Source organism: Temnothorax americanus, unplaced genomic scaffold, assembly GCF_048541705.1.
Source record: "Temnothorax americanus isolate GAGA-0224 unplaced genomic scaffold, ASM4854170v1 Scaffold11, whole genome shotgun sequence".
Lineage (NCBI taxonomy): Eukaryota > Metazoa > Arthropoda > Insecta > Hymenoptera > Formicidae > Temnothorax > Temnothorax americanus.
In genome coordinates, this window is record NW_027509242.1 from 4,019,191 (window position 1) to 4,045,877 (window position 26,687).

The 26,687-nt window shown below is 39.8% G+C and overlaps 1 protein-coding gene across 3 annotated transcripts in view; it reads left to right on the plus strand.

Moving 5' to 3' along the window:
* Positions 1–26,687, plus strand: part of Alpha-man-iib (alpha-Mannosidase class II b) — a 146,256-nt gene that overhangs the window by 63,774 nt on the left and 55,795 nt on the right. For all 3 annotated transcript variants that reach the window (XM_077421651.1, XM_077421642.1, XM_077421661.1), the window contains exon 2: positions 5,191–5,670. In XM_077421651.1, coding sequence (XP_077277777.1) covers positions 5,374–5,670 — 297 coding nt within the window. In that variant the 5' untranslated portion in view covers positions 5,191–5,373. The remainder of the gene's footprint in view (positions 1–5,190; positions 5,671–26,687) is intronic.

Sequence of the window (26,687 nt, forward strand, 5' to 3'; positions counted from 1 at the left end):
GCTGTGTATAACAACGAGCCGGTATCTACAGCGCCGCTTTTTACTACACGACTTTTATTTGCATGCCGACACATAGTTTTAGCGGCGCTTTTAAGCACAGTCTTTTGTTTTACACATTTTTCAAATTTAATTTATGTATATGTACGTGGCACAAAGTAAAAGTTCTTTATAAAACACACACAGTTGAATCGTATTACGTAAGTGCGAACAATAGTTTGAATTTCTGCCGCAACGATGTTTTGCAGCCGTTCGGATTACTGTCAATTTGCGAACGAATGTTCGTCGCTGGTTGCCGAGCCGTGGAAGCAACCGCGGCATTCGTGCAAAATACGATAATTTTGTTTAAAACGTACCGCACATTTAATGCTAATCATTTGATTTTAATTACGTATTTACGTCGAGCGTGCGTGCATGTACGCTCGGTAAATAAAATTCGAAATCAACAGCGAGTATTTGGAGACTTTGTGCGCCACGTGCATTAATAATTGCAGAGGTGAACGCGGTAACGGCGTGTGTGTGTGGAAAAATTGAATTTAAAATTTTCAAAAATTACGTCTCTTGACAATTTTGATAATTGTTGAAACGAATGTAATAACACGTTGTGAATCAAAATGCGCACGTGGACAAGAGCATTGAGAATAAACCATCGGGGGCACGTGCTGTGCCGGATCGGATAGGTATACGGAAAAGAGTTAATTATCATCGCGGATAATAACGCGGCACGAACGAACGGGACAAAAAGAAAAATTCGGGATAAAATATCAAAGAGACCCCCGTTCGCTCTGAACATATACCGGAGGATCAACGGAGAACGAGTTAATACCTTATAGATAATCATAATGTGTACCGTCGACAGCGCGACATTTTTCTTTGCGCGCGCTCGTAACTCGAGTCACGTATAACATGCGCGAGAGGCGAGATAAAACAAACGGCGGAGGCGTAACGCGGCGGAGCGTTGAATAATTCTCACGTTTTAAAGGGCGCCCAATTTAAAGCGCGTCCGAACATGCGAAATGCGGCACGCGACGAAAGCGAACCGGGAATAGATCGGGAGAGAATAACGAGGGAAACGGAGAGAAAGACGGGCGATAAAGGATTAAGATAGAAAGAGATCGTGAGGGCGTGGGAGCGTGGGGGATCGTTTTTTTCGCTGTATATACGCGAGTTTCGAGTGCTTTACCACTTCGCGTTTATTGCTCGAAAAAATCGGCTTTACTCCGCTCGCGATTGCCGCGAACGTTCGCCAAAGTTTCCCCGCGATGCATCGTGTAAAAAGCATCCTTTCTTCGCTCGACGATTCGCGACGATTTTACTCCCGTCACCTCTTTCGTATTTCCCTCTCAGTCGCGGGAAAAAGCTCGTGAATTCTTCGCGACGAGCACATTTAACCGACGACTTTTTCAACTATGTCGCGTATCGTCTCACATAGACATTTAATTTAAGGGGTTACATATATTTGACAAGCTTTAAAACTAGGCCGAAATTAACGAATTAGGTAAAATTGTTTTACTAAAAAATAAAAATACATGTCTTGCGTATAATTTTTTAAGAATATCTCGCGAAAAGTATACTTGATGTGATAAATGTTGCTGATTTGTCAGATCATCAGATTATAAAATAACCGTTATTATTATCGCTACATAAACGTTTTAATTTAGTTTTACTTTATTTTACCAAAAGCTTATTTAAATTATCATTTGTTTTTCACTATATAAAGCTCAAGTTTACACATTTCTTTTTTCACAACGTGCCTTCGCACTTCGCAACTCGCAATCGTGAAAATTCGCGTATCAACACCGTTACACCGCAATCCGCAGTCATTCGTCGTAGAACTCTTGTTCGCCGCGACGAAATAGCCCAGAAACCAATAGCATCGTCTCATTGTCAACTCGGTCATAGGTCGATAGTCGTTGGCGATAGCGATGGCGCGAATTTTCAAGCGGCCGAAACTCGAGCTTTAGTATAATCAACTTAGATTTACTAAGAAAGGCGATTTCATCCGAGGCCTCTTTTCTCCAGAAATATTTAAATTAGAGTTTGGCTAATAGCCCGTTCCAAGTCGATATAACGTCAACCCTAATTAACTCGATATAGTACTCGAGCGCCAAGAATACCTACGTAGCCATTCGTTCGAAATTATTAAAACCGCAGCAATATTTTTTATAATTTATGATAGAAAATAACTAATAAACATGGAAAATAAACGCTCATACACGTCATAAAAGAAATATGTTTAACGCAATGTAAAACCAATCGCTATAAGGAATATATAGATCGCATGCCTGAACATTTGCTGAATCTTGATTCAGGTATTTTTTAATATTTTCCTCAATGCGCCCTTTGATCGTGAGCACATCGAACGCGAGTCTCGATAACGCATCCTCGACACGTTTTATCGTCCTCGTTGTGGACGGACAAAGGGATTACGTTCGGGATATTGGCTGAATGACTGGAGGACCGGCACCTGACGAGCATCCGACCGTCTTGATGTCCCTCTCGTTTGTCTCCTCAATCTCCTTGCGTTTTTATTGGGGTCCTCGGGGAGAAAACTGAAGCTCGACGTGGAACTTTCTGGATCTCCATCACGAATGGAAGCGATGATGAGCGAAGAGACACTCGCGAGCTTGCGGCGCGCCTATACTGAGCCTGCAAACTGCTCCATATTCGAAAGTTGATAGCTCTACTTGCGGCTCGTATATTAATTATTACTTCGATGATATCGAGATTGCGGCAGAGAGGATATTGAATTTATGGTATTCATATCGGGGATAATTGGTAATATGGATTGTTTCCAACAATGATGCGCGCGCGAATGTAAATCGCTTCCATCGTTTCCATCGCTTTGTGGCTCTGCAAACATTTAGAACGTTTATTCATTTGACGGATAGCACATATCACATATATATTTAGTATTTGTTTTATGATTTTGTTGATCACGAGAACAACTAATTAATTTTAATTTATTATTGATCTGTGAACGACCCTACTTTATTTGTTTATAGATAAATACAACACGGTATATTCCACTTTCGACGTAGGCGTGGAATAATAACATAGATGGTATTTTTCTTGTCGTAGTAAAACAGAAATGCGAATAAACTTGAAAAAATTAGCTGCTTTATTGCATAATTTTTTTTATGTGATTCTATAAAAGGATATTTTAAAAATATTACGTGCTGTGGCGGCATAATTAAGCAAAAAATTGTTATTTCTTTAAACGAGGATAATAACAATCGTATTTCAATTACAATTGCATAACAAAATTAAAAATAACGGCTATTTACAATACGAATTACCTTCTAATTAGCGACTTACTCCGTTGTTCTGTCAGTTGGTTTAATTAACTGTAGATTTACTCTCGGATTTCCATCGCTTTCCGCGACTGTCCATTTTCCTACGAGCCGTTTCGTTACTCCCCCGTATACGCGCTTCGATAATGTTGACGTGGCTCTAGCTGGTTTAATCTCTCCATGAACTTTCGGACGAGTAGTTTCTATCGCGTTGCGCTCGAACGAAGTCGTCGCAGTTCCTCTCCTTCTCCCTCGTGCGTGCACATCGTCTGTCTCGTACGCGTCGAGTTAATGCCGAATTAAACTCTAATCTCGCTTCCCTTTTAGCTAACTCTTCACTCTCTTCGCCTTTCTCTCTCTTTACGCTTTATCTATTTATATATACATCTCTCTCTCTCTCTCTCTCTCTCTCTCTCTCTCTCTCTCGCTCGCTCGCCTCTTGCTACGTATAGCCTCTCTCTCCCTCTCTGCGTGTGAGCATTGAGCGCGGAGTTATCTGACGCGATCGATCATCGCGTGAGAAGCGACCTTATATATCGTGATGGAGGCTTTAGCAAGCTGGTCAGCGAACGAAAGGTTCCGACGGACTACACTGTGTCTCTGGTTCACGAGGCTTATCGTACTACGGCCGAATTAAATTGCAGCGCGAATACAGTAACCCCGTCCTCCCTCTCTTCCCCATGTTGTTTTCCCGATTTTGGGAAAGGCTGGTCGGGTATCCACGAGAACAATCTCGATTTGCAATTCATCGGACAATCCATCGATGTTTATGAAACCCATCGATTAACTCTATCTCGCGATGAAATACAGGCTGGTCCATTATTTGTGGTATAATCGGAAAAGCGACGATTTCATAACGTGATACAAAAAATTTTTGTATCTGCATTTTTAACTTCATGTTTTTATATAGAATCGTTTTCGTATACCTATATTTTCCGTTCGTGTCAATAACGGACCGTCCTAATTAAGTTTTGATTTATTGACACTGTCAATTTATTTACTGTTAACACGGATAGTTGTAGTACAATGTTGATATTCCTAAACGTTTACCGTTGATTCGTGCGTACCATGCGTTCTATGTGTGAGACTATAAAAGTGCGCGCGGGCTCTTTATCATGAAGATAGATGACCATTTGTCGTAAATGATGTATAGAAAAGTAGAGAAGAAAATTGTTAGCGAAGTGTCGATCGATCGCGTTTCGACCGACCTTGCGGCTATTTGTGAGTGAAGATACATATTTCGCGTGGAAAAATACAGGTGCGCGGATCATTACGATGTGTGCATCGAGACATAATTCCGTATCACGTCGGTCTGAATATACGATAACTCGGCCGCCACGTCATTACGTTCGCGTGCACGACGTTAAAGTCAGCAACAAAATGATTCTTTAAATTCACTTCGATTTTCATGCATATCCAAATGCAGTCCAAATAATAAAGTCAGTGACAGTTTCTAACTCCCTGCGTAATCTGGATGACAACTATAAACACACCATATATTCCTGTTTCGAATAATATTGAATTAATTGAAATTAATTATAATTCCATGCAAATCTATCTTGTACTCTCATCTCGACAAGATTAAAATGTCTGTATTTTTGATCAGTCAACGGTATATATATAAATGGCGGGATATATATAATAATTAATTATCATTTATGATCATAGCATACCATTGTACAAAATGCGATTTCGATTCATTGCGTTCGCGTGTTTTGGCACGAAGCTTATTTTACGTGTTATAAGCTTATATGAATTTACATGTTCGATCAGAATTATATCAATAGAAAATATATCAGCAATAATATTTAGGTTTTGTACAAAATTAAGAAAATTATTATCAAGGATTGTATTCAACTAGATAATTTTTTTTAACAAATGTGTTTCTTTCTTTTTCAAGGCTGTTCTCCTGCCGCAACGTTCCATGAAGCCGACGAACGACGGAGCCGAGGCCGAAGATCGATCGTCGATCATCGCCGCTGACTCGGCACGGTTGCCCGTCGCACGATCCGCTCGATCTCTAGATGAATCACCGTGATCTACCGTGGAGTCTACGAGCAACGCGAGTCGCGCCGAACGAATCATGTACAAAATACTGCGTCGCGGCTCCGGCCGCGTCTTCGTCCTCTGCATCGTGGTGCTGTCGCTCCTGCTGTGCCTGTACTATGTCAGCCAGGTCCAGGCGCCGTCGTCGGGCCATCCCGCCGCCGCCGCCGCCATCCTGAACGAAGAGCTCAGATACGACCGTAGCCTGACCTCCGCCACTCCGGACTACAGCGAGTCGCCAGATGCTCAGGTGTCGCTCGCCACCTGTCCCGCAATCGTGCCGCGAAACGCCGACATCGACGCCCAGCAGGAGTTCAGCAAGTTCGACTTTCAAGTAGGTACACACTTCGGAAAAGTATATCGTGTCCGAGACAATTTCCACGGTATTTTCACTTCGCCCGTTTTGCTCTTGCATACGTATTACTTATTCCGAGGTATTCGCTTTCCTCTCTTGCCTTTCGTGCACACCTAAGTCTCGGTTTCTATGATGTTTTTCTTGTGTCACGACTTTACTTTGAAAAAAGCGAGCGAAAACTTCTCAGACAGATATAGAATAATAAATTGCGTTATTTTTTAACACGTTCGCGATATATTAGAAATAGGAAAAGCCTATAGGATATATATATATTTCTTGTTCTATGAAGAGAGAAACGATTAAATTTATTTTATTATTAAAATACAAGATTTTGTTACATCTATTATTCTTAAGTTCTGTATGCATATACGTGCATCTTCATTCTATGAAGATTGCATTATCAAGAAGTCACGATAGCACTAATAATAGAACAAATAAATCCTTTTTATTTTTACCTTTTGAAATTAAACAAAAGCTGGGCTTAGAAAGCTCTTCGTAGTCGTATATGTACAATTGTGATTTATAAAGTTAAGAGCAAAAGTGGATCGAGAATCAAGCGTCGCGCGGTGGTTTCTTTTATCCCCCAAGATTATCTTTAGCGTACCCTTGGCACGGGGTATTTATGTTCCGGAAAGTTTCCGCGGAATATACGAGCGGCTAAATTTTATACCAATACCTCATGGACGCGCTAAGTCCGGTCGTTTTAAAAGTACCGCGTCATTAGCCGCGAAACTTTCTTCGTCCCCTCGCGAAAGTCTGTGAACTTCACTGATTTAATGGCTGATGGCCGTTGTAATAAGAGGATTCTTCCATTTACGCGCGACATAACAAAAGAAGTCATTTTCATATTATGCATTTTACTTTTAAAAAATTCTTGAAAATATGTAATTAATTTTCACTAAATAGAAAGAGAAAAATCAGGGTTCAGGTTTCTCTGCACCAATCATATTTCCTCGAGCTATTATTTCCGACATTCACAACTCTGATTTAATTACAAATTAACATCATTGAATGTTTCTAGTATGAAATATATTCAATATTTTATTAGCCTTCGCTTTTGATGGAAACACCACGTTCTCTATCACATTATACCGTCCCTGACACGCCTGATAAGCGGAAGCGGAGTCTACAATTCAAATCTTCTCATGTTCGCCTAATTACAAAGCAACCGGCTGCTATTCTCCGGTGCTTAGTTGCTCGCGGTAGTAATTTCCGACATTGTATACTTGCAGCGGTTTATAATCAAGATGCAAAGGAGCATTGATTTCGGTACTTAGCGAGATTTGCTTCATTACAGAATATCGTTGGAAATCTCTATAATAATGCATACAATGTGTTTGACGAGAACAATTATTCTCGTTATCCTCGCGCACCTGTCTGCGGGAGAAAATATGTTCTTTTGTGTAATTTAAATTAAAAGATGCAAAAATAAGCCGAGAGACGCCCTAATATTTTGCATAAAAATCAATTGAAATTTAGGATAAATTACTGCAAAAATGCAAAGATCTATTCTATTTGATTAGAATAAAAAATATCCTGAAATGAATACATAAAAAATTAAAGTTTCATATTTTAAAAGTATACTAAATGTTATCTTTTCATTTAATCAACCAAATGAAAAACACATTTAAATTTTATATATCATGTGTTACCATGCGTTAATTAATTACTTTACATAAAATTAAATTAAATTTTATTTTTTCAATTTTTTCACTTATCTTTTTATAATCTTCTTGCTTTGAACTTTGAACTTTGCTTCCATTTAATCGTAACTTGTAAAAAAATTTTTTCAGAATCACATGTATATTATATAGCTACATGGATTCGCGGATAATGGCGTTTATATTTGGTATACAGCTCAGTATATGTAAATGACAAAATACAGCGTCGAGCACTCATGCCGTGCTAATTTAATTAACCAACATTCCCGCGCGCGGAAAAAATTCGCGTGTCGCGTATAGCCGCATTCGGAAATAGAATCGGGGAAAAAGTGCCGAATCGAAGTATTTCTGACTGCCTGCGGTGCGTTCTCGTCCGCGATATCGTTCATCGATTATTTATGATATCGCGTGATAGACGAATCTCCGATGCCGAAATTTCTATTGAAATTTACACGCGCCGCCGCGCGCGAGTTCGCGAACGCCGCGCGCCGCGCCGGACGAGAAATTCAGCTCGTCGCGTTTCATGTACGGACCGTCTCACCGCGGTGCAACACTTGTCACAACTAAACGGCAGATCGTCGTTTCTGATATAGCTGAACTTTCACGTAACGGTAGCGTTGCGCTTAAATTTCTATTTTTTATTTTATTTTTTTTTACTCGGATATTTTACAACCCACGTCGCATTTTTCGCCGCCGCCGCCGGCTCGACGTTGTTTTTAATTCTCTACATACAAAATGCATTAAATTTTTCCGAACTTCATTCCCGCGACATTTGTTACTTCTGTGAAAAAAAGTCGAAATCGCAATTCGTTGTCGCCATTTTTTAGCCTGACTCTCTTTCTCTCACATTCACTCTCACGTTGCTCTCTTTTCCTACATTTCTCCGTATATAGCGGAAGTATCCCAATCTCGATTTCTGTGAACGTACTTTTTTAATTCTGAACGCACATCTATTGGAGATAATTTGTATAACATTAGCTCGGCCCACCGAGTTGCGCTTTTTCCAACCGAATCAACCGATCCCTCGCCGAGTATCGATTGAAATATTCTCGCGAGATGAGCGCACGCGGAGCGCAATATCAATATTTCATAACCGGACGCACAACAACGGGATTTAAAAAAAAACCGCGCGTTGTCAGTCCGGAAAGACTAATCGAACGTAAATTAATACGTCACGCAATAATCTACTGCTCGAATCGACGACCTCGATACGTCAGTTACACGCGATGAAAGGCAAATCGAGTTACGTCGCAATGAGCAGCGCGCGGCGGTAGTGGCGGCGGCTATAACGATGTTTCGAATTCGAGTTGCAAATCGAATTTGGCGTTATCGCGCCCGCGCTGAAAACCATGTTCCGTACAATCCTGACGGCGTATACGTTTGCCTAATCTACCGTCTCCTACGTCGCGACGGATTAGCCGTACGCGACGTAGGCCAATTGCGCTTAATTGCCAGTCAAGGATGCTCGTCAATTTGCTTTAGTTCCGTGTACCGCTGACGTCGCCGTTATAAGTATGGAATTTCGATAATGCCTGTTGTTTCGCGTTTCTAGGAAGGAGGCACAGTTATACTTATTAGAGTAGCGAAAACTTCCTTTCAAACATTCCGCCGCCGTGTGCTCAACTCCGATGAATGCAAAGTTGTTCATCCATCCGGGCGTTTATTACGTAACGAAAATGAAATTTTCCTTCGCGGTTATGGCAGTATATATCTATGTTGATTTCAGCGTATAAATAATCTAAACTTTTGAGAGATACTATAAATGCATCTTATATATAGTACGTATGCGAATATAAATTCTAATATAAAAGAGCAGAAATATGTTTCCTATTATATGTTTTTGGCCCTAAATAACTGTTCCCTATTCAATTACGATTGATATCTTTAGCCCATACGGATCAGTTTATCCGGTAGAAGGGCCATTAGATCATCATAGATGCGTAGCCGACGAATCAATTGGTTTCCATCTCGAAAATGGTTCGCTGGCGCCATAATCAGGAGTATAACGTAATCTCGCGCCAGCAGTTTGCAGTGAGCGAGTTGCATATTGATGATTGTATTGACGGCTGAGCACTCAAAGAGCAAAGGGTTGCATTTATGATTTGCCATGCAGCTGTGTGTATCGCGCTATACAGTCGACGGCGCGTGCAGAGAAATTTACACCGATTACGGGTGTATTTATTTCGACGCTCGTTACCCACGAGCGAGCGTTTATAATTCATCGCGGATCGCGGGTAACATCGAACACGAGTATCACTTTAGCAAGTTACTAGTGCATTTAGAAAATTGCATCCGGCGACCGATTAGCAATGTATATATCTCGTATATTCAGCTAACAATTTATTTCGCGTTTACTTCGGTAAACAGAGATTGCGTGTGACTTTCATGAAAAGGACTTTGCCGAGGAAGTAAATGCGTATTTCGTGTTAAATTTATGACGAAAGTTTTGAATCGCGCGGAAATATAAAAAAAAAAAAAAAAAATCGCCGCAAAATATTAATTAAATGAAATCCCGACTGAATCCCTGGAGCGCGTATAAACGAGCCGCGCGGTTATCCTTTTAAATTAGATTCTTTTTATTAGCATATACGATAACAACGGAGTTGCTTTTTAGAGAAGAAAATGTTCGAAGTTCAAAAAATATTCTCCGAGTGGTTGGGAAGCTAATCACGGATTCTGAACAAACAGCACGTCCAAACCGGACGAGTAATATTTCACGTGGCCGACATTCTCGCCAAAATTCGTTTTGTTCTCGTCACTGGCGGAGCTTTTCCTCTCGAGTGCGAAAGCAAGCATCGGCAAGGGAAAGGGACGATGGTCGGTCCGTATCCGCGAAACGAAGGCGCGCAATTCAGGACCTTCGTCGTCCTCGTTTTCTCCCTCGGCGAACCACTTCTCACTGTCTCTCTCTCTCTCTCTCTCTCTCTCTCTCTCTCTCTCTCTCTCTCTCTCTCTCTCTCTCTCTTTTCCCATTCGTTAGCAAGCTGCATTTCGCAATTTGCTTAAGCAAACCTTTCTAGAAATTCATATTCGTCCCTTACCGCTCCGAGCCGCTCTCGCGCGAAGCATTGTCTGCAGCTTCTGCAGGGTGGATAGACATTCTGTGCGTCTGACGTTTTTAAGACATAATTCTGACGTGACATTTTCCTCTTTCGTCTCCCGAGAACTGAATCGACTTGCGGGAAAACGAAAGCGAGAGATAACTCGCAATTGAGGCGTGTTGATCCGCCTCTACGGTTCAAATACTGAAACGTCTTGCTATATGTTTTTGCGTTTCTAAAACGACTCATTAAATTTGTTCGCACGATTTATAAAACGTATATTTTACAAAGAAATTTTGCAAGGTTTTGAAAACATATCGTATATGTTTTAAACTTGCTTCACATAGGCTCCATTGCATTAAACATCGGATCGCAAGCGACTAATAAATGGCAAATTGATATCGGCAAAATAGTTTTGCGTATAGAAAAAAAATTCAGTGTAATAGAGTACTGCGAGGTGTATTGAAAATTAATGAAATATTTCGTCGTGTGGCTCGATTGCCTCTTACACTATCACACGCTTTTGTATTCGTTTACGCAAGTGTATCCAAGAAGCTTTTGGTATATATTTTATGTTCAATGTTGGTTGCAATACACTTTTTGCGAGTCTCGAAAATCTTAGCTTGTCCCAATGCGAGCTCACGAGACAGATCGCGTCTTGTGCTCTTGACATTTTAAATTTTAAGACATAATTCAGACGTGATACTTTCTTTCTTGGCAGGCTACGAGAGCAGACTTCAAGAGTTGAAAGTCGCGTCGAGCAAATGCGTCTCAAAAAGTTGAGACGACTTACTTTGAAATTGGGTCATGATTTTCTACCCGTCCTTGTTGCTTAAGTAACTCCGCGCTTTCTAAGATTGTAGCGTTGAAACGTTACTTTAAAAACTAATTATATATGCTCGTACACGTGTGGTTTTTAAACGATTGCATCACAACTTTTCTAAGTTAAGCTCGGACGTTGCCCAAAAATTGTTTATTTTATACCGTGTATAAGTATTTATGAACTCTATATCGCGTAAATTAGTAATTTTATGTGTTCTGCGTTCGTATTTCTTCTTTTTTTTGTCTCCCTCTCTAATGTTCTGAAAATTATTTATCTTGTGTTGCCCATATTTACAAAATTCAGATTTAACAAACAATCGGTCTTATCAAGTTCTCATATTCTCGAAATTTTTGGGCGTTATTTTTTAACATTTTTTTATATAATTACGTCGCGATTTTCGTGTGACTACGCAAGCGTACGTGCTCAAAAGGACCGTACGTGCTTCACACACAACGCGAAAACTCTTTTTGTGCTGCATAAAGTGGCTAAGATAGACCAGGGAACACGCGTGGATCTTTCGGTGCTGTGCTGTTATAATTTTCGCACGGGATTTACGGACTGAGTCTCGCTTTACGAAACACACGTATTCTGCCTTACGCGAAAATCCTCATTAATAATTTAATGGCGCGCGTCGCCGCTTATAATCCCGCCTCAAACAATGTCTATTCGCTTTGTCGCGGCGGGCTCCCTCCATTAAATTTAATATCACCGTCGTTTGCGTCGTCGTTACGGTGCTCGACGTTACGGAATAATTCTTAAAGAATAAAAGAATATATTATTTTCAATGGCACCGCGCATCACACAAGTGCGGGTCCTCGCGTAAGCACGCGCGCGATGCTTTTTCGTTCGTCGACAATCGATATAAACGAACACTTGAACCTGATGAAAACATAATTCGCAAACTGAGACGTGAAAGATATATATATATATATATATATATATATATATATATACAATTCATGGACTAAAAAATAAGTAAACCCCCCATGAGACCATGCGACGGAGTCTCTTTTACTTCCATCTTCTCGCGGTTCTCTCTCTTTTCCTTTTGCTGCACAAAAGGCACCGAAGCGTATCCGCGTAATCCACGAAGAAACGACTTCGTTACTGGATTTTCTGTACCGTAACCAGTCGACGACGATGGCGTCGTTGACGAATGGATGGTTGTCTATCGTGGTCGCGGACGATAAGGCACTTTAACGCGTTTTATTGATTACAGCGGTAAACAAAATAAGTATTCGCCATTTAACGCAGCTGATTGCTATTCATCTTTTTGATACGTTTAACAATAACCTTCCTGCTTTCAAGCATGGGTATATAGTCTGTTTTAGCACGAATACAAATTACTAAATTAATTGCGGGATTCTGCTTTCAAAATAAAACAGAATAGTTTAAATATACCATATATCTTTTGAGAGCGAATATATACTATTTTAAATATAATGTTTAAGATAAATTATTTTTATATATAAACTATACATGTTTGTGCGCTTAAAAAATGTAGAGAATATTTCGCGATTTATCATTATTATAAGTGATATTTATAAATGAAAAAAATACTTTTCTCCAAATATTGAACATAAAAAAGTAAACCTTTTTTTAAACACAAATAATTTTATAGGTGTAATTGACATATAGTCGTTTTCAAACATGACCTTTTATTTTGGTACAGTTCGTGAACGATATATATGCTATATACAGCAATCTGTTCTGAATGGCTTTTCGCTTCATACGGATTTATATTATTGGAACAAATTCGTTCCCCCTTCTTCCTACCGATTCTAGCTATTCTTAAGAACCCTTAAGTCCTCTTTTGTATAGCGGTATATGCGTTCAAATAGAGGATATCCTGCAAGATTACGATTGGATCCTTCACAAAAGGCCTTTTCTCCTTCCGAACGAACTTATCCATTCGCGATAGACAGTGAACTATATACATATTATTCATCGCAAAGGAGAAAAAACACGCGAGACTCCTAATTAAATTAAATTTAAAAATTGACCTCTAACGCACACGCTCCGCTGCTCTTGTCTCCAGTCGTGTGCATAACGAGTGCTTTCGAAACTTCGTGACCGTGTGTCGATTACGCCTCTTTCTCTTTTTTTACACGCATATTTTACACACGCCCTACTTTGCAAGTAGTATTGTGCCGTGTAAGGACCGACGACGTTTCTCAAAGGATTTTCCCGTGTTACCGCGTTTCCCTCCCCTCCTTTTTTTTCTTTTTTCCCCATCTTTCCTTTTTCTACTTAGACGACGCCGACGACGCGATTGTACGGTCTCGGGAGTGGAAGGAGGAAGTGTGGGACGCGGGTACCGCGTTTGGAGGAGAACCAAACAAACGCAGAGGAGGAAGATGAGAAAAAAGAGACTGAGGGGGGGATGGAAGGAAGCGCGGAATGGGTGGTCGGGAGTCGGGAGAGAAAGACGGACGGTTCTTTTGAACTGACGCGCGCACCGGGCGAGCTGCTCTGATTTGCAAAGGCATTTCCGGGATTGCCCGCCTCTGTGTAGCGCGTTTATTCTCTTACCACTCTCGCCTCCGTCTTCTCGCCCTCGTTTCGGTGACGAGGCCACTTTCGAAACGAGCGTCTCCCTGCAGTAGCATGTTTCTTCCGCATTTCGCGGGATGTTCCTCCTAATCCTTTGCCGATTGTTCTGATACGGCTCCGGCGAGATCGATATTGTCGCAGTGGTGACGACGAGTCCATTATACATTTGGATTGTTTGCTTGAAAGTAACGTGATCGAAAGCGAGGTTTTATCGCGAACGAGAAAATCTGTTCGTTTTAAACGATATTTATTATTTATTTTATCATCCAATTTAACAATTTCTCACACCATTAATAAATATGGAATAGTTCTAATTAAAAATTAGTATTACCCATAATTAACTTAATTCAGAATTTTTGATATTACAAAGAATTTCTTTTGACAGCTACAGTCAATAGCAATAGTCATCAAAGCTAGATATAGTATTCTGTTCTCGAAATAATTTGATTTATATATGCAGTATATATACGATTAATTGATTTACGTTAACGAGAGCTGATTATCATCAGAACTGTATTGTCCGGCCAGTGCAATCGCAATTGTCTCGGAATTTTCGGAGAAATTACTGCTGAAATAATGGGAAATGCGAAAGATATACCGCAAATTATCTGATTATTTTGATATTTTTCGCGCTTTTGCCGCTAAAATATACCATGGCACGATGTCGATCCGTTGCTTTATTCGTTCCAGCAAAATTCGTGATAAATTAAGTTCCTTCGCCGTTGCCAGTCCCAAAACGTGCGATGTGCCCCCGGTGCGATCGGCAGGACGTAGTAGCTCATGCGAGCGACAATTTTTCGCGACGTGACAAACGTCAATTAAACGACGCCCGCGGAGATTCGCGGTGTAAACAATACGAAATTCAATAAACTTCGCTGTTCCCGGCGCACGCGAAAGTTCAATATTTGACTCGGCCGTAGATTAAGCTCGAAAGCCCGGCGCGCGTCGAACTTTCGAGATTGCTCTCCCGCCGCCTACGTCGTCGCCATTAATCGAATATGACAACTTTGACTACCTGATCAATGATCATCCGGAGTTTCGGTAACTACCCGCATTTCTTTCGCTCGGCTTGAAGTCAAAACGGTGTGAAAGAATCGTTACTTTTTCAATTACCGGAAATCTGTGGGGAAAATTGTATGCAAACTGTGGAAGCTATATAGAAATGTAATTTAAAATGAGAGAAAAATTTTTGGTTGTCTTCGCGATTTATTTTAATCCGATACGGAATCCAATTTTTTTAATTGACAATACTTATCGACATTTCAGTATGTCACAGGGAAACAACGTTTAGCGCGTTGTATATTATATTAATAAAAGAAAAAAACTAAAAGTAAGGCAGTATTAAAACAACTTTTTTTTTCGCTCGTTCGATTCTTACTTCTCTTGAGTTGTCGTTATTACACTTCAAACTTCGGCTCACGCGGATCGTAAGAAAGAAGTTTGCGAAAAAGAGGAATAAAGAAAGTTCGAACGGAGAAACTTTGTGTAGGTATTCCTACCTTTTATTTCTATTTTCGCGATCCTGAAAGTCATTACGGGAAAATGTTTTATTTGCGGTGCGAAGCCTCCCCAACGCCCCTGCTCTCGAGATATATTCTGACAATTCGTCGTGACCAGCCGGCGACGTCGTGTAATTACACCGGGCGATGTACTAATTCACAACGGGAGCCACCGGGCGCCTTGGGTTTGGTTTTCGCCTCTGCTGCGCCCACGCATGTAACAAGCCGGACCCTCTAATTGAACCCCCGCAGGAATGCTTCTACAGGAGGCTCTCCATCAGAGAGGATTACAATACGCGGGTAACCGTGGACGAGCGGCGCGGCGTTGGCGACAGGTAAACGCAGGCCGCATGCCTTTGGTCAGGCACAGCTGGCAAATATCAATTAGCTTCGCTAATGAGAAATCTCATCGGGCGTCAATGTTATAGTTACAGAAGTGCGCGCGTTTGTCCTTTGTGTCCTTTGTGTCGAGTAGACAGAACATTGGTAAAAATATTCCTTGCTCAGTCACTGATATAGAGAGTTGGAAAAATTCCACAGTAACCGAATAAAGATTGAAACGTTTGGAGAAACGTTGTTGGTAGAAATCTGTAACTAAAATTTTGGGTAAGACCATATGGGGTATTATAAAAAATCAAGTATTGTATGTTACCGTGAAAACAAGAGTGAAATTATTATTATTTGGAACATAGAAGGCTTAAAAAATTAGGAATAATCAATTTTTTTTTCAATTGTTTAATATGTAATTTGACTTGTTATCTCTTAGATTGTATAGTAGTTTATAAATAATATATAAATTTAGTCTAAACTGCATGAGGCGCAATTTTATTCGTTAATTGATGTTCGAGCAAAATTTCTGAAGATAAAATGCGTCGAGATAATTGTAGGGATGCATTCCGCGAAGAGAGAGAAGGGAATAACATCGATGAAGCGTAATCTCCGCTTTCGGATCGAATAGAAATTCATTTCAGTATATAGTCAAGCCCAGATATACGCGGGACCTTCCGCAAAATCTATTGCGGGCAAGAAACTCCATCAGAACCGCGGTAGCAACTTCCTCCATTCAAGAATAGTCGCGTGACACCGCGACAATGAGGCAAACGCTGCGCCGTTCTTTTGAGCCTGTTTGCCTGCACCCGGCATTGTTCTCCGACTTCGCATTGTGCTGCGAACTTTCGAGTGTAATAACAATAAGAAACGTGCATTAAAACGCACGACGTTGCGCATAAAGAAGATATGTGTTAAAGCGCGAAAGCATGTTGGAAACATTTATTATTTTATATATAATTGGCCCAATTTTCAATAATTTTATTTGCAGATCATATATAATGTTTTCTAACTTATTAATATTAATAGTATCTGGGGGGGGGGGGTATCAGTAATATCGTTTCTCGCCGACACAATATAGCTAATATTTTAATAGTTAGGTATAGGAAAAGCATTATATTGTAATACAATTGAATTAAATAATATAGATACTAAGTAAATATTAAATAATGTTATACACGATATCGTAAAATCGTAAAACGTATTTGCAATCTTAAACTGTATAACTGTACTTACATACATACCCATTGCACCGATAAATTATTGATTTTTTTAGCTTACCTATAATGATATTATTTCGATCGCTTATAATTCTAATTTACATTACTTTTTAATTTGTATCGGAGACTAGTTCGACTAAGTTTATCCTGATTCACTTTGGCGTTTAATTTACTTGCTAACAGTTAATACTGTTATAGAATAATGAAAGACACGACCTCATTCGACCGTTCATCTTCTATCGCGAATAGAGTTGCCTGGTCCTTGCATCGAGTACTTGGCCAAAGTGCTGTCGCCAATGACGCTCGAGGCGAGCCAGTCGTTCGATCAGTCGCCGAGCATTTACTATACTTAACTTGTTTCCCGAGCGGTTCCCGGCCAACTCCAGGATCCCGGTTTTCGAGTTTATACTATCCCGTCTCGGTTTTACCTTCGAACTATAGGTGCGAATGGCTCTCTCGATTTTGACGCGCGATGCACCGAATTTACCGATAACTTCGACGACGCGGCGGAGAGCTTTCTCGAATCGAAAGACGAGCTTCTCATCGCTGGCTTCGTAAGTATGTCGCGATACAATCGAACTACTTCGATTTACCTCCAAGAAGCCGGGACCAGACCGTTCGTGAACTTTGCACGTGTCGGCTTTGGTCTTGGCAACCTTCCTGACCTTGGACGACTTTAATATTTTAGTTGATGGGAGGGTATATACTTTTCTGTCTGGTCGAACTCTCGCAAAGCAGTTCCGAAATAACTATATAGAAATGAAGATTGATCGCAGCAGGTTTTGCCACGCGATAAAAAATGAAATTTCTTGAGCACTAAATGATACCATTATCTTTTATTTTCATGTATTGCGATGCGATTTACTTCTTTTAAAGCAGTCTAATAAATTATGAAATTAATTTTAAAAATTATATAAATATGAGATTAATTTCACTTAAATAGAACGGAAAAAGAATATCGAATTCTCTCTAATTATTAATCGAATAAAACAATTATAAAAACGGTGAAAAAAAAGTATAGATATATCAGTAATAGAAAAGCAAAGAAAAAAATAATTATTATATAATAGCTTTTTGTTTTCAAAAAACTTTAGCAACTAATAGCCGTGCAAACTTTTTTGTTTGGATTTAACATACGAATATATTATTTTTGAGACTTATTGTTAGTTTTTTAATTCTCTAAAATATTGCGTGTTTGACTCCTAATGTGCATGGATTTAGGAGATTCTAAAATGGAAATTGCAATGCCGTTTCAATCCGCTTCTCCCCCTTTCTCTCTCTCTGACTCTCTGTGAACTTTTGACGACATTCTCCACGTAAATTCACCCTCTCTCGCTTCTTCGCCTTTACCATTGCTTTTTTTTAGAGTCGGAAGTTTAAAGAAGTTTGCTTATGCCGCAATCAAGAGAAAGAATAAGAAGGATCTGTCTTATTTATCTTTCCTCTCGGCGGAAAACTTGATAGCCCGGCTTGGCTTCGATATAATCTCCCCTTGCCAAGTCGAGGAAGCGGAAAATGATAGGTAAATTTTAAACTTCGGCTAAAGAAAAAAAAACATACTTTGCGTCAATAATAATGTCTCGTTTATATATAGAGGCATATCGTGAATTTTGCAAATCGTCCTTACACGTGGTGGTATAATTAATTCTAAAATTAATAATACATTACATCAATATTGAATAATATATTTTTATTAACAAAATGTTTGTATCCATGATATTTTTGTAATGAATGGCCCGCGCGTACCGAACGGAGCTCAGGCAATCTAGTTCAGTCTGTGCAGTGCGTAGATCGCAGTTAGGATGACGTCATCGACTATCTTCCTTCGAATAGGAATGTAATGCGGCAGAAACGAGATCGATACCGCCGCAAAGGAGAATTTAGGGTCAACATATATCTATCGCTCACATTACTCCTTATTCGAGACGAATAATTAAAAAATTCTATCGGCAAATCGCGCGTCGAGAGAGAGAGAGAGAGAGAGAGAGAGAGAGAGAGAGAGAGAAAGATTAAGAGAAAGAAACGTAGATGCACTTAGCACCTTTGAATACCATTGTACGTTGTGCGTGCGCGAGCCAGTGACAAGTATATACCAGTGGGGTTGAAAAGCACGAGGGGAACCATTGATTCGTCGAGAAGCACTTCTACGAACCCTTCTTTCTTTCCTCCTTTCTTCTCTTCTTTTTTGTTTCCCACCTCGTCTGTGCGTCGACATCTCGTTGCTGACGTTGGCAAGTTTTTCCTTTTTTTCTCTCGGTTTCGCCGCCCCTTTTCACGACCGCAGTCAAAAGTTCGCAACAGCGCATTGTGACGGGGAATTGACGGCGTTGCGGGGAGTGGGAGACAACCTCTTTTGATCGCCATTCGTGAAACCGAGTGCTGATCGAACTTGGAGTCGATGGAAGTCGGTAAAAAAATATAAGTTAGACGGTGTAAATTATTTTCGCTCATTGTTTTCGCGAAGCATTCCGAACGAATATTAAATTTGGAATACGCGATAAAAATTGTTTGACTCTTCTTATAAAAAGTTATCATATTTTACAATTTATTTCGTATATCATTCGTGCGGAATAAAAGGATAGAAAAGAGAGAGCTCTGCATATATCACAATATTGAACGCCGGTGATACGTATATTACAAAAAGTCAAAATTAAATGAATGATTATTAAATCGTATATTAACAAAAAAATGCTACCGTTACTGCTGATCTTATTAGACTAAAGAAGAATTATTTTCTACGTAAATTAATATTGCTGCCAAACGCATTTATATTAGGAATTTTTTTTCGAATTTGTACCTTTGTTGCTCAACGATGCTCGGTCATCCGTATAACTTATGTAACTGGTTTTGATCGACGCTCCTATACTGCACACGGTGCTCACGCTCGTTAAATTATTACGAAAGCGGATGACGCTTCATCGAACGTGCCAGAAGAGAAGGAAGGTATTAAGCATACAGGGTGATAAATAATAATTTGACTAAATTAGCACGCGTTTCGCACGTGACTACTGACTTTAGTATTTAAAAACATAAACATGTCGCGAACGATCATTATGAAACACATTTTGGTGTTTATTCATTATTTTCATATATTAGTGTTTCTAGCACAATATATAAAGTAGTCAAGATATATATTTATTATTTCGGGATATTATAATTAATTGTACAAAAAAAATTATATTAAATTATTTTTCTGTGCACTCTTTGCGAAAAATGCGACGACCGCACGCTGCGATCGTAAAGCGGGAAAAGTGCTGTCATCTTTGATTAACGGTGTCATATTCGCGACAATCCGATTATAGGAGCCGTATTAATCGCCGTCGGAATTGAAATTTAAGGGGGCGGAATGCGCGTGCACCGCGCACCAATGCGCCACGCCGTACACCACGTTAATCCTCCTATGGAATTATCTACGTACGGCTGCTCGCCGATTATTCCCCGTAGACGAGCTGCCGGCTCTCGATTTGCGGCGCGATACTGCTAAATAATTTGTAGAAGTAAATCGGCTCGCCCGCTAAAATATTTACCCCTATATAATTCGGAAGCGGACGGATTCTCGAAAATCACCGGAGTTCACCGATATTATCTCGTTAAGTCAATATTGTCGGAAAAATTACCCGCTCACCTCGTAAATGCGATCGAATTAGCTAACCACGACTTATAACGGATGACTCTAGTGGATAAAAGCGTGCTGGAAAATTAAGTCGAATTACTTCTTGTCTTAACTTCATAAATATTGTATCATTTTCATGGAATAGGTAATGTAATCAGTATAAGTATCAGGAGATTAACATATTTGCTGTCTCATCAAGTTAAACCGCTCGCGGCAAATCAATTTAGATAATGGCATTATTAGATCTACACGTTTCTCCACGTTTACTAGCTATCGCATACATTTCCTTTACTCCTGTTCTGGATAATATCGCTCGCGAATACTCAAACGACAGGGCTGACCGAGTTATTTCCGCGTCACAATCTGCATGTTAATTTTTAATACTATATCCTTCTGATGGCAATATTCAGCGCTGCATATGCATATATCGGTGATCTCGAAAGGAATAACGGTTTTACGGTATCGCCGGCACACATGTAATTTTTCCGTTTCGTTACGCGCCGCTCGGAAAGGGATTTTCCTCCGCGAATTAAACGCGCGCGCGCGTGTTATGGATTTTTAGACGCGATTGCGTGCTCTCTCGCCTCGCCTCTCATGAATTTTGCAATAAAAGCCGCGTCGGAGGCGCCTATTACTTATTTTCTCTTCCTAGCGCCGCCGCTCCCAACATATTCTCTCCCGGCTCTCCCTTTTCAACCCTCCCCTCCTCTCCTCCCCCTTCCGTCCGGATTCAACCCCTTGTCTACTCTCGTGGAATTTCCCTTCCGCATAGTTCCTCGGCACTTCTCACGTCAGCTGCGATCGTTCGTTCGTGAAATTCCACGGCGCTCGATATCGGTCTTCCCTTTTTTTTTCTTTCGTTCCGACTTCCTTTCTCTCTACCTCCACCTCCTACCTGTCTCTTCCGCCCTTTTCTTCTCTCTGTGCGCAATGGAGCCCAGAAATAATGCCCGTGCATGGGTTATATAACCTTCCGGCCTTTCGTATCTTAAAATTCGCGCGGAGGCTTTACGCGAATATCTTGCGCAAATTCCCGCTTCTACCGTGGAAAATCTGACTCTTTAACTTTGCATTCCTCTTTCTCTCTCACTCTCGTGAAATCGACGTCGGATTTTGTATCCGAAAGAGAGAGAATGAGTCTCTCGGAACGCGAACGTTTTTTTCTTCCTGCTTGCTGTGTGTACAATGTTAATAATGCTATAACAATTTAGACAAGATGAAAAAAGTCCATTGTGCAGAGATACACATAATTTCGAACACTAAGTTATAAACGTTTATCTTAGATTATTCTTTCTTTATATTCCAGAGTTTCTGTGTATAAAAATTCCATACTCTGAAAACTTTACTAATTTACTTACGAAAAATATAACATTTTACGCTGTATTACGGCGCTCAAACTTCTCAATTATCTGACGTACGTATCGCGCGCGCGTGCCGCAGGCGAGTTAAATCGCGATTATATATACGCGATTAGATCTGATATTGCAGCGCTAATACGTCGCTCTAGATTACCCCGCGGAGACTTACGAAGCGCAGTTGCATTTTAACCCGTTCGAATCGTTCATACGAGAGAGATCGTAGTTAAAGAGGTAATCGGATAAAAATGCGATTATCCGTCCCGCGCTCGGTGACCGCTCGACCGTCCACTGTTCCATTAATTGCTTAATCGAATATTTATGATGACGAAAAAGCGGAGGGCATAAATAATTCATCGGCCGAAAATTGGATACACCGCACATAACCGATCTGCGAAATGCAAAAACGTTGATTACGAAATATTCAATCCTATCCTGATTTGCCTCGATTAGACGTGCGCTCGTATATACATGTTTGCCGGTTCAATATGGGGATTTATTAGGCGAATTGAAAACAACACGCATTGAATCGTATCGGAAACGCGTGTGTTATTTTCGTGCAATTTAACGTGGAAAGTGTACATTACGGTTACGGTAATTTTACGCGGTATAGGTCAAAAGAGATAGCTCGGGAAAGCGAGAAGATTTTCTTGACTGAAGTTTCAAAACTTATTTAATTATACTTTCCCCGCGGGCTGGAATCGACGTATCGCGAGATTTGCGAACAATGAAGGGAATTAATTAAGAAACGTTGGCCGCTCTGTTTTACGGCCTCGTTCGCTCACGTCGCGCCGGCCCGTCGTATGAATTTTTTCTTAAACCGCCTGGGCGTCTTAAGTCAGACTTTTACTACTTACGTATAAGTAGTTTCACAGTATCTGACATTGTTACTACTTATGAGCGTCTTACCACAGTGTCGGACTTTTACTACTTGGAAGTACCTTATATATAAGACTTTGACTTTTATTTGCTCTCGCGTGAGTTTATGGCATTCGCGACGCGATTTATTGACTATTACGTTTGCTTGTGCTAGTGCATTAAAACAAAATCGATATGTAAGATTACAATAACGAACGGTGTCTCTGATTTTTTAGGAACTGATATATATTTATAAATCCAGTTTTAAAGAAACGTGTAAAACGAGTTGCTTTGATTGCATTGCCAACTTATAAGATAAAATTATGAAAAGTATATCAGCTGACAAGATTAAGATTTCTTATTTGACTACGGATAAAGTACATCTTCGTGTAAACGAGCATACACGAGTTTTAGGAAGTTATATATAGCTACGGATATTCCTAAACTTGATTAATGGTGACGTAGTCGTTGACTTCAAGAAGGCACTTCTTGCTCAAGGATGAATGCGCAAGAATTAATTATCTCGTATTGTTCGTCGCGCTTTTTACGACTTCCAGTCGGATTTAACGGAAGGTCTCGAAGAGGGGCAGACCTCTCGAGATCTGCCCGGTCCTCGATGACGAAAATTGCTGTCGTCGGCCGGATCGTCTCCCTTTAGTTTTCCCGTGTATCGCGCACACGTGTGCGTGTGTGGCAGGTTAAAAGGGGTGCCCGGGAGGATTTTGACCCGGGTTCGCGATTCATCCCGACAACGACGACACAGGCCGACGCCGCCGTGCCGGCGGCGTTGCATTCTTGGAGGTGAAACGAGGTCCGAGACCGACGTAGACTGCGGTAATGGATTTTGTTCGGCGGCTCTTTGTGCCAGCGATTAATCTATCAGCTTCCGCGCGCGCGCTGGTGGCCCTTCTCCATTCGGTGGCCCTCGCAGCATCAGCTCTCTTTGCCCTTGATCCAGACGGCGACAGCGAAGTAATTATATCCCCTTCTCCTCTCTCTCTCTCTCTCTCTCTCTCTCTCTCTCTCTCTCTCTCTCTCTCTCTCTCTCTCTCTCTCTCTCTCTCTCTCTCTCTCTCTCTCTTCCTCGCGTGACACGCGATCGAGATATCGTTCGTCATATACTTTTCTATTACTACTTTTGTCGTTTATTCGGTGTCCTATGAGACAACTTTATATTACGTAGATTAAAGGGTTAGGCCCGAGAACGATTAATTAAAAAAGATAATCTCTCTCCCGATTTTTTTTACATGCAGAGTTAAGAAATGTTTTTGCGTTTTTTTTTATGAATATCTATATTTATATAAAATATTGCAAAAATATTGTAAATGAATCGTTACAATACGCGATACATGCATAATTGCACACCCGTCTAATAGTTGTTTCTTTTTACACAAATGATGGTCACGATTTTTTTGAATCAATAAATCTGGAGTAAAAAAAATAAAATAAGTACATACTGTTTTATTTTAACATTCTGACCCGCTAGGTTTTTACAACGTTCAGGAACTGTATAAATAGAACAGACTGAAAAATTAAACTTCTGTTTATTTTTGCAGAAAGAAAATTATTTTTTCTCTTTTCATATATGAGAGAATTGTAGGTTTTATTAATTCTCACGTGAATTAAAACGTTGAAAAACGTTGTTCCATTGAGGGTTTACATTGAATTTTAAATAAGCTGGAATGATAATTTTTTTGAAATATTGTCCATGTCATGTCTAAATATATTTTTTAATGTCATTATACGGGGATATTTTATTTCGTCGTTAATCATAAATTTTCTGACAGCGTAAAACTAAGCTGCGTCCTGCGCAAATTCGAAAGTTCGCGAACGATATAATTTCTTAACCTACATTTCGAGTATAAGGGCCGTAAAAAATTAATTACCAAGATACTTAGACATCGAATAAAAGTTGGATAAAAAGACACGGGGTGGAGAAACTTTCGCAGTAAATGGCGCCACTAATGACAACGCTCGTCACTCAGCATGGTACACGAACGTAGGACGACGAATCGATTTTACGTGCCAGATGACGTTTTGCGATTCTGGAAATTTACGAGATTAATATTTTTTCGTCATCGCCACAGCCTCGCAGAGGCAAAACCCGTCGCGCTATATCTATATTAAGAAGTGGAAGTCAAACGCGGGCGGGGCCAGCGATAAATGACAAAAATACACGGTATTTGAAATTATATTCAGAGAAAGCTCATCTGATATTTTATGTTGGTGGAAGAATTATTGACCAATTCAGTATCTTTTGTATCTTCTTTATATAGAAGAATAATCTTAAAATAAAATGCCATTAACGTTAATTGATGTCTTAAAATAATATCTACGGATGAGAAAAAGTTTGAGAAAAGAGTTAATTTCTCTTAATATATATCTATAGAATATTCTCCGCCCCTCACACACACACAGTTCGCATTAATTTCATGATTTAATTCGGAAATTTGCGTAATTAGGAATCTCACTCGATATTTCGACATAATGAGACACATTACTCTTCGAACGGCTTACGCGAAAATAAATATAGCCCCGGGCACTTAAATATAGCTGCAAGTCAAAGATTCCTAAACTAGGATCATGCTCGTCGAAACTTCGTAGCATCGCGCTTCTCTCTCGTCGCATTTCGCGAAATTAGTTCCTCCGTGGAAGTGCGCCATTCTCATTAATTATGTAATCGCGTTTCGTTACGCTCGCGCTTCCTCCCCCCCTCTCTCTTTCCTCTATCTTCCTTGTGTGACCTTGTTCAATTCGTTCTTTCGACATCGGCGACATCTCTCATAAGAAGTCAAATAGGCCACGGAAGTTTTTCGTTTCGGCGTCTTCGAGATAAAAGTTTTCGCGCCGGATTTTTCCTACCGATTTTTCCCCAACCGCATCTGCATTTACATGCACATTGAATTTCTCACAGCGGAAAAAACACGCGCGCGGTGGAAAAATGTTTTTTGGCAGCCGGTCTTTTTTTATAAATTTCACCGTCAAATTTCCGGAAATCTGAACGATACATATACGCGAGGTTGGCATTTCGTGAAAATATGCATCAACGGAAAAAAACACATTCTTCGGATATTGTTTTTGTAGTTTAACACGAAATTGAGAAAAAAATTCGAAAGCATACGTGTGCGCGGGATGATGAGCAATTAATTTTAGTTATTAACGTCGTTCCTCAAATAATTCTCCAGAATCCATATATAGTGATAAATTTATTTTTTCCTCAAAGAAAGAGAGAGAAGAGAGGGAACACAGAGCGATCGACGTGGAATCTTCTTAAGATTTACGGACACGTTTAAAATGAATCGTTTAATTGTTCTCGCATAATAACATTTTTTCTATATTATGGAGAAGCAGCATGGCTTGATATCGTGGCTATTCAGGGGATAACGAATTTTCGTAATATCGCTTTTACGTGAGTATTACGACTCACAATGCCGGCATTATAAGATCTCATTCTCTTTTCTCTCCATCGGAGTGGATCACCAAATAGAACGCGCTGACAGTACCATTTTTTAAATCACGGTTAACTCTGAAAAGACTTCTTTGTGATCGCGCTGGATTATAAATGAATTATTTTTTTTTTAGGAATATGCACGAATAATGATATTTTCCTCGAGAGAATAACCTTCATCTTTTTTAATATGTAAAAATTAAAATTGATAATTATTATATTTGATACGTAAAAGTATTACAGCTGCAAATGTCATTGTCATTTCCATATTTAACTTTATGCATAATATCTTCCAATCAAACGGCATAAAAAGTAAAAAAGTGGTAATTTATGAGAAATTTAATACAGATGCATCGGAATAGAAAAAATAAGATTAAGTTATCTGACGATAGTTTAATGACGAAAATAAATTTTTGTTTTAATAAAAAATATATTGTATTAATATTACAATGCAGAAATTTTTAATTTTTATCAAAAATATCAATAGCGTTGCGTAGAAAGAAAAATATCACTGGTTTTCAAAGACTCTTTTTTTATATATTTTTAATTAGTCCAATAATATTTCTAAACTAAGTGTCTAACGCATTAATTGATGCAA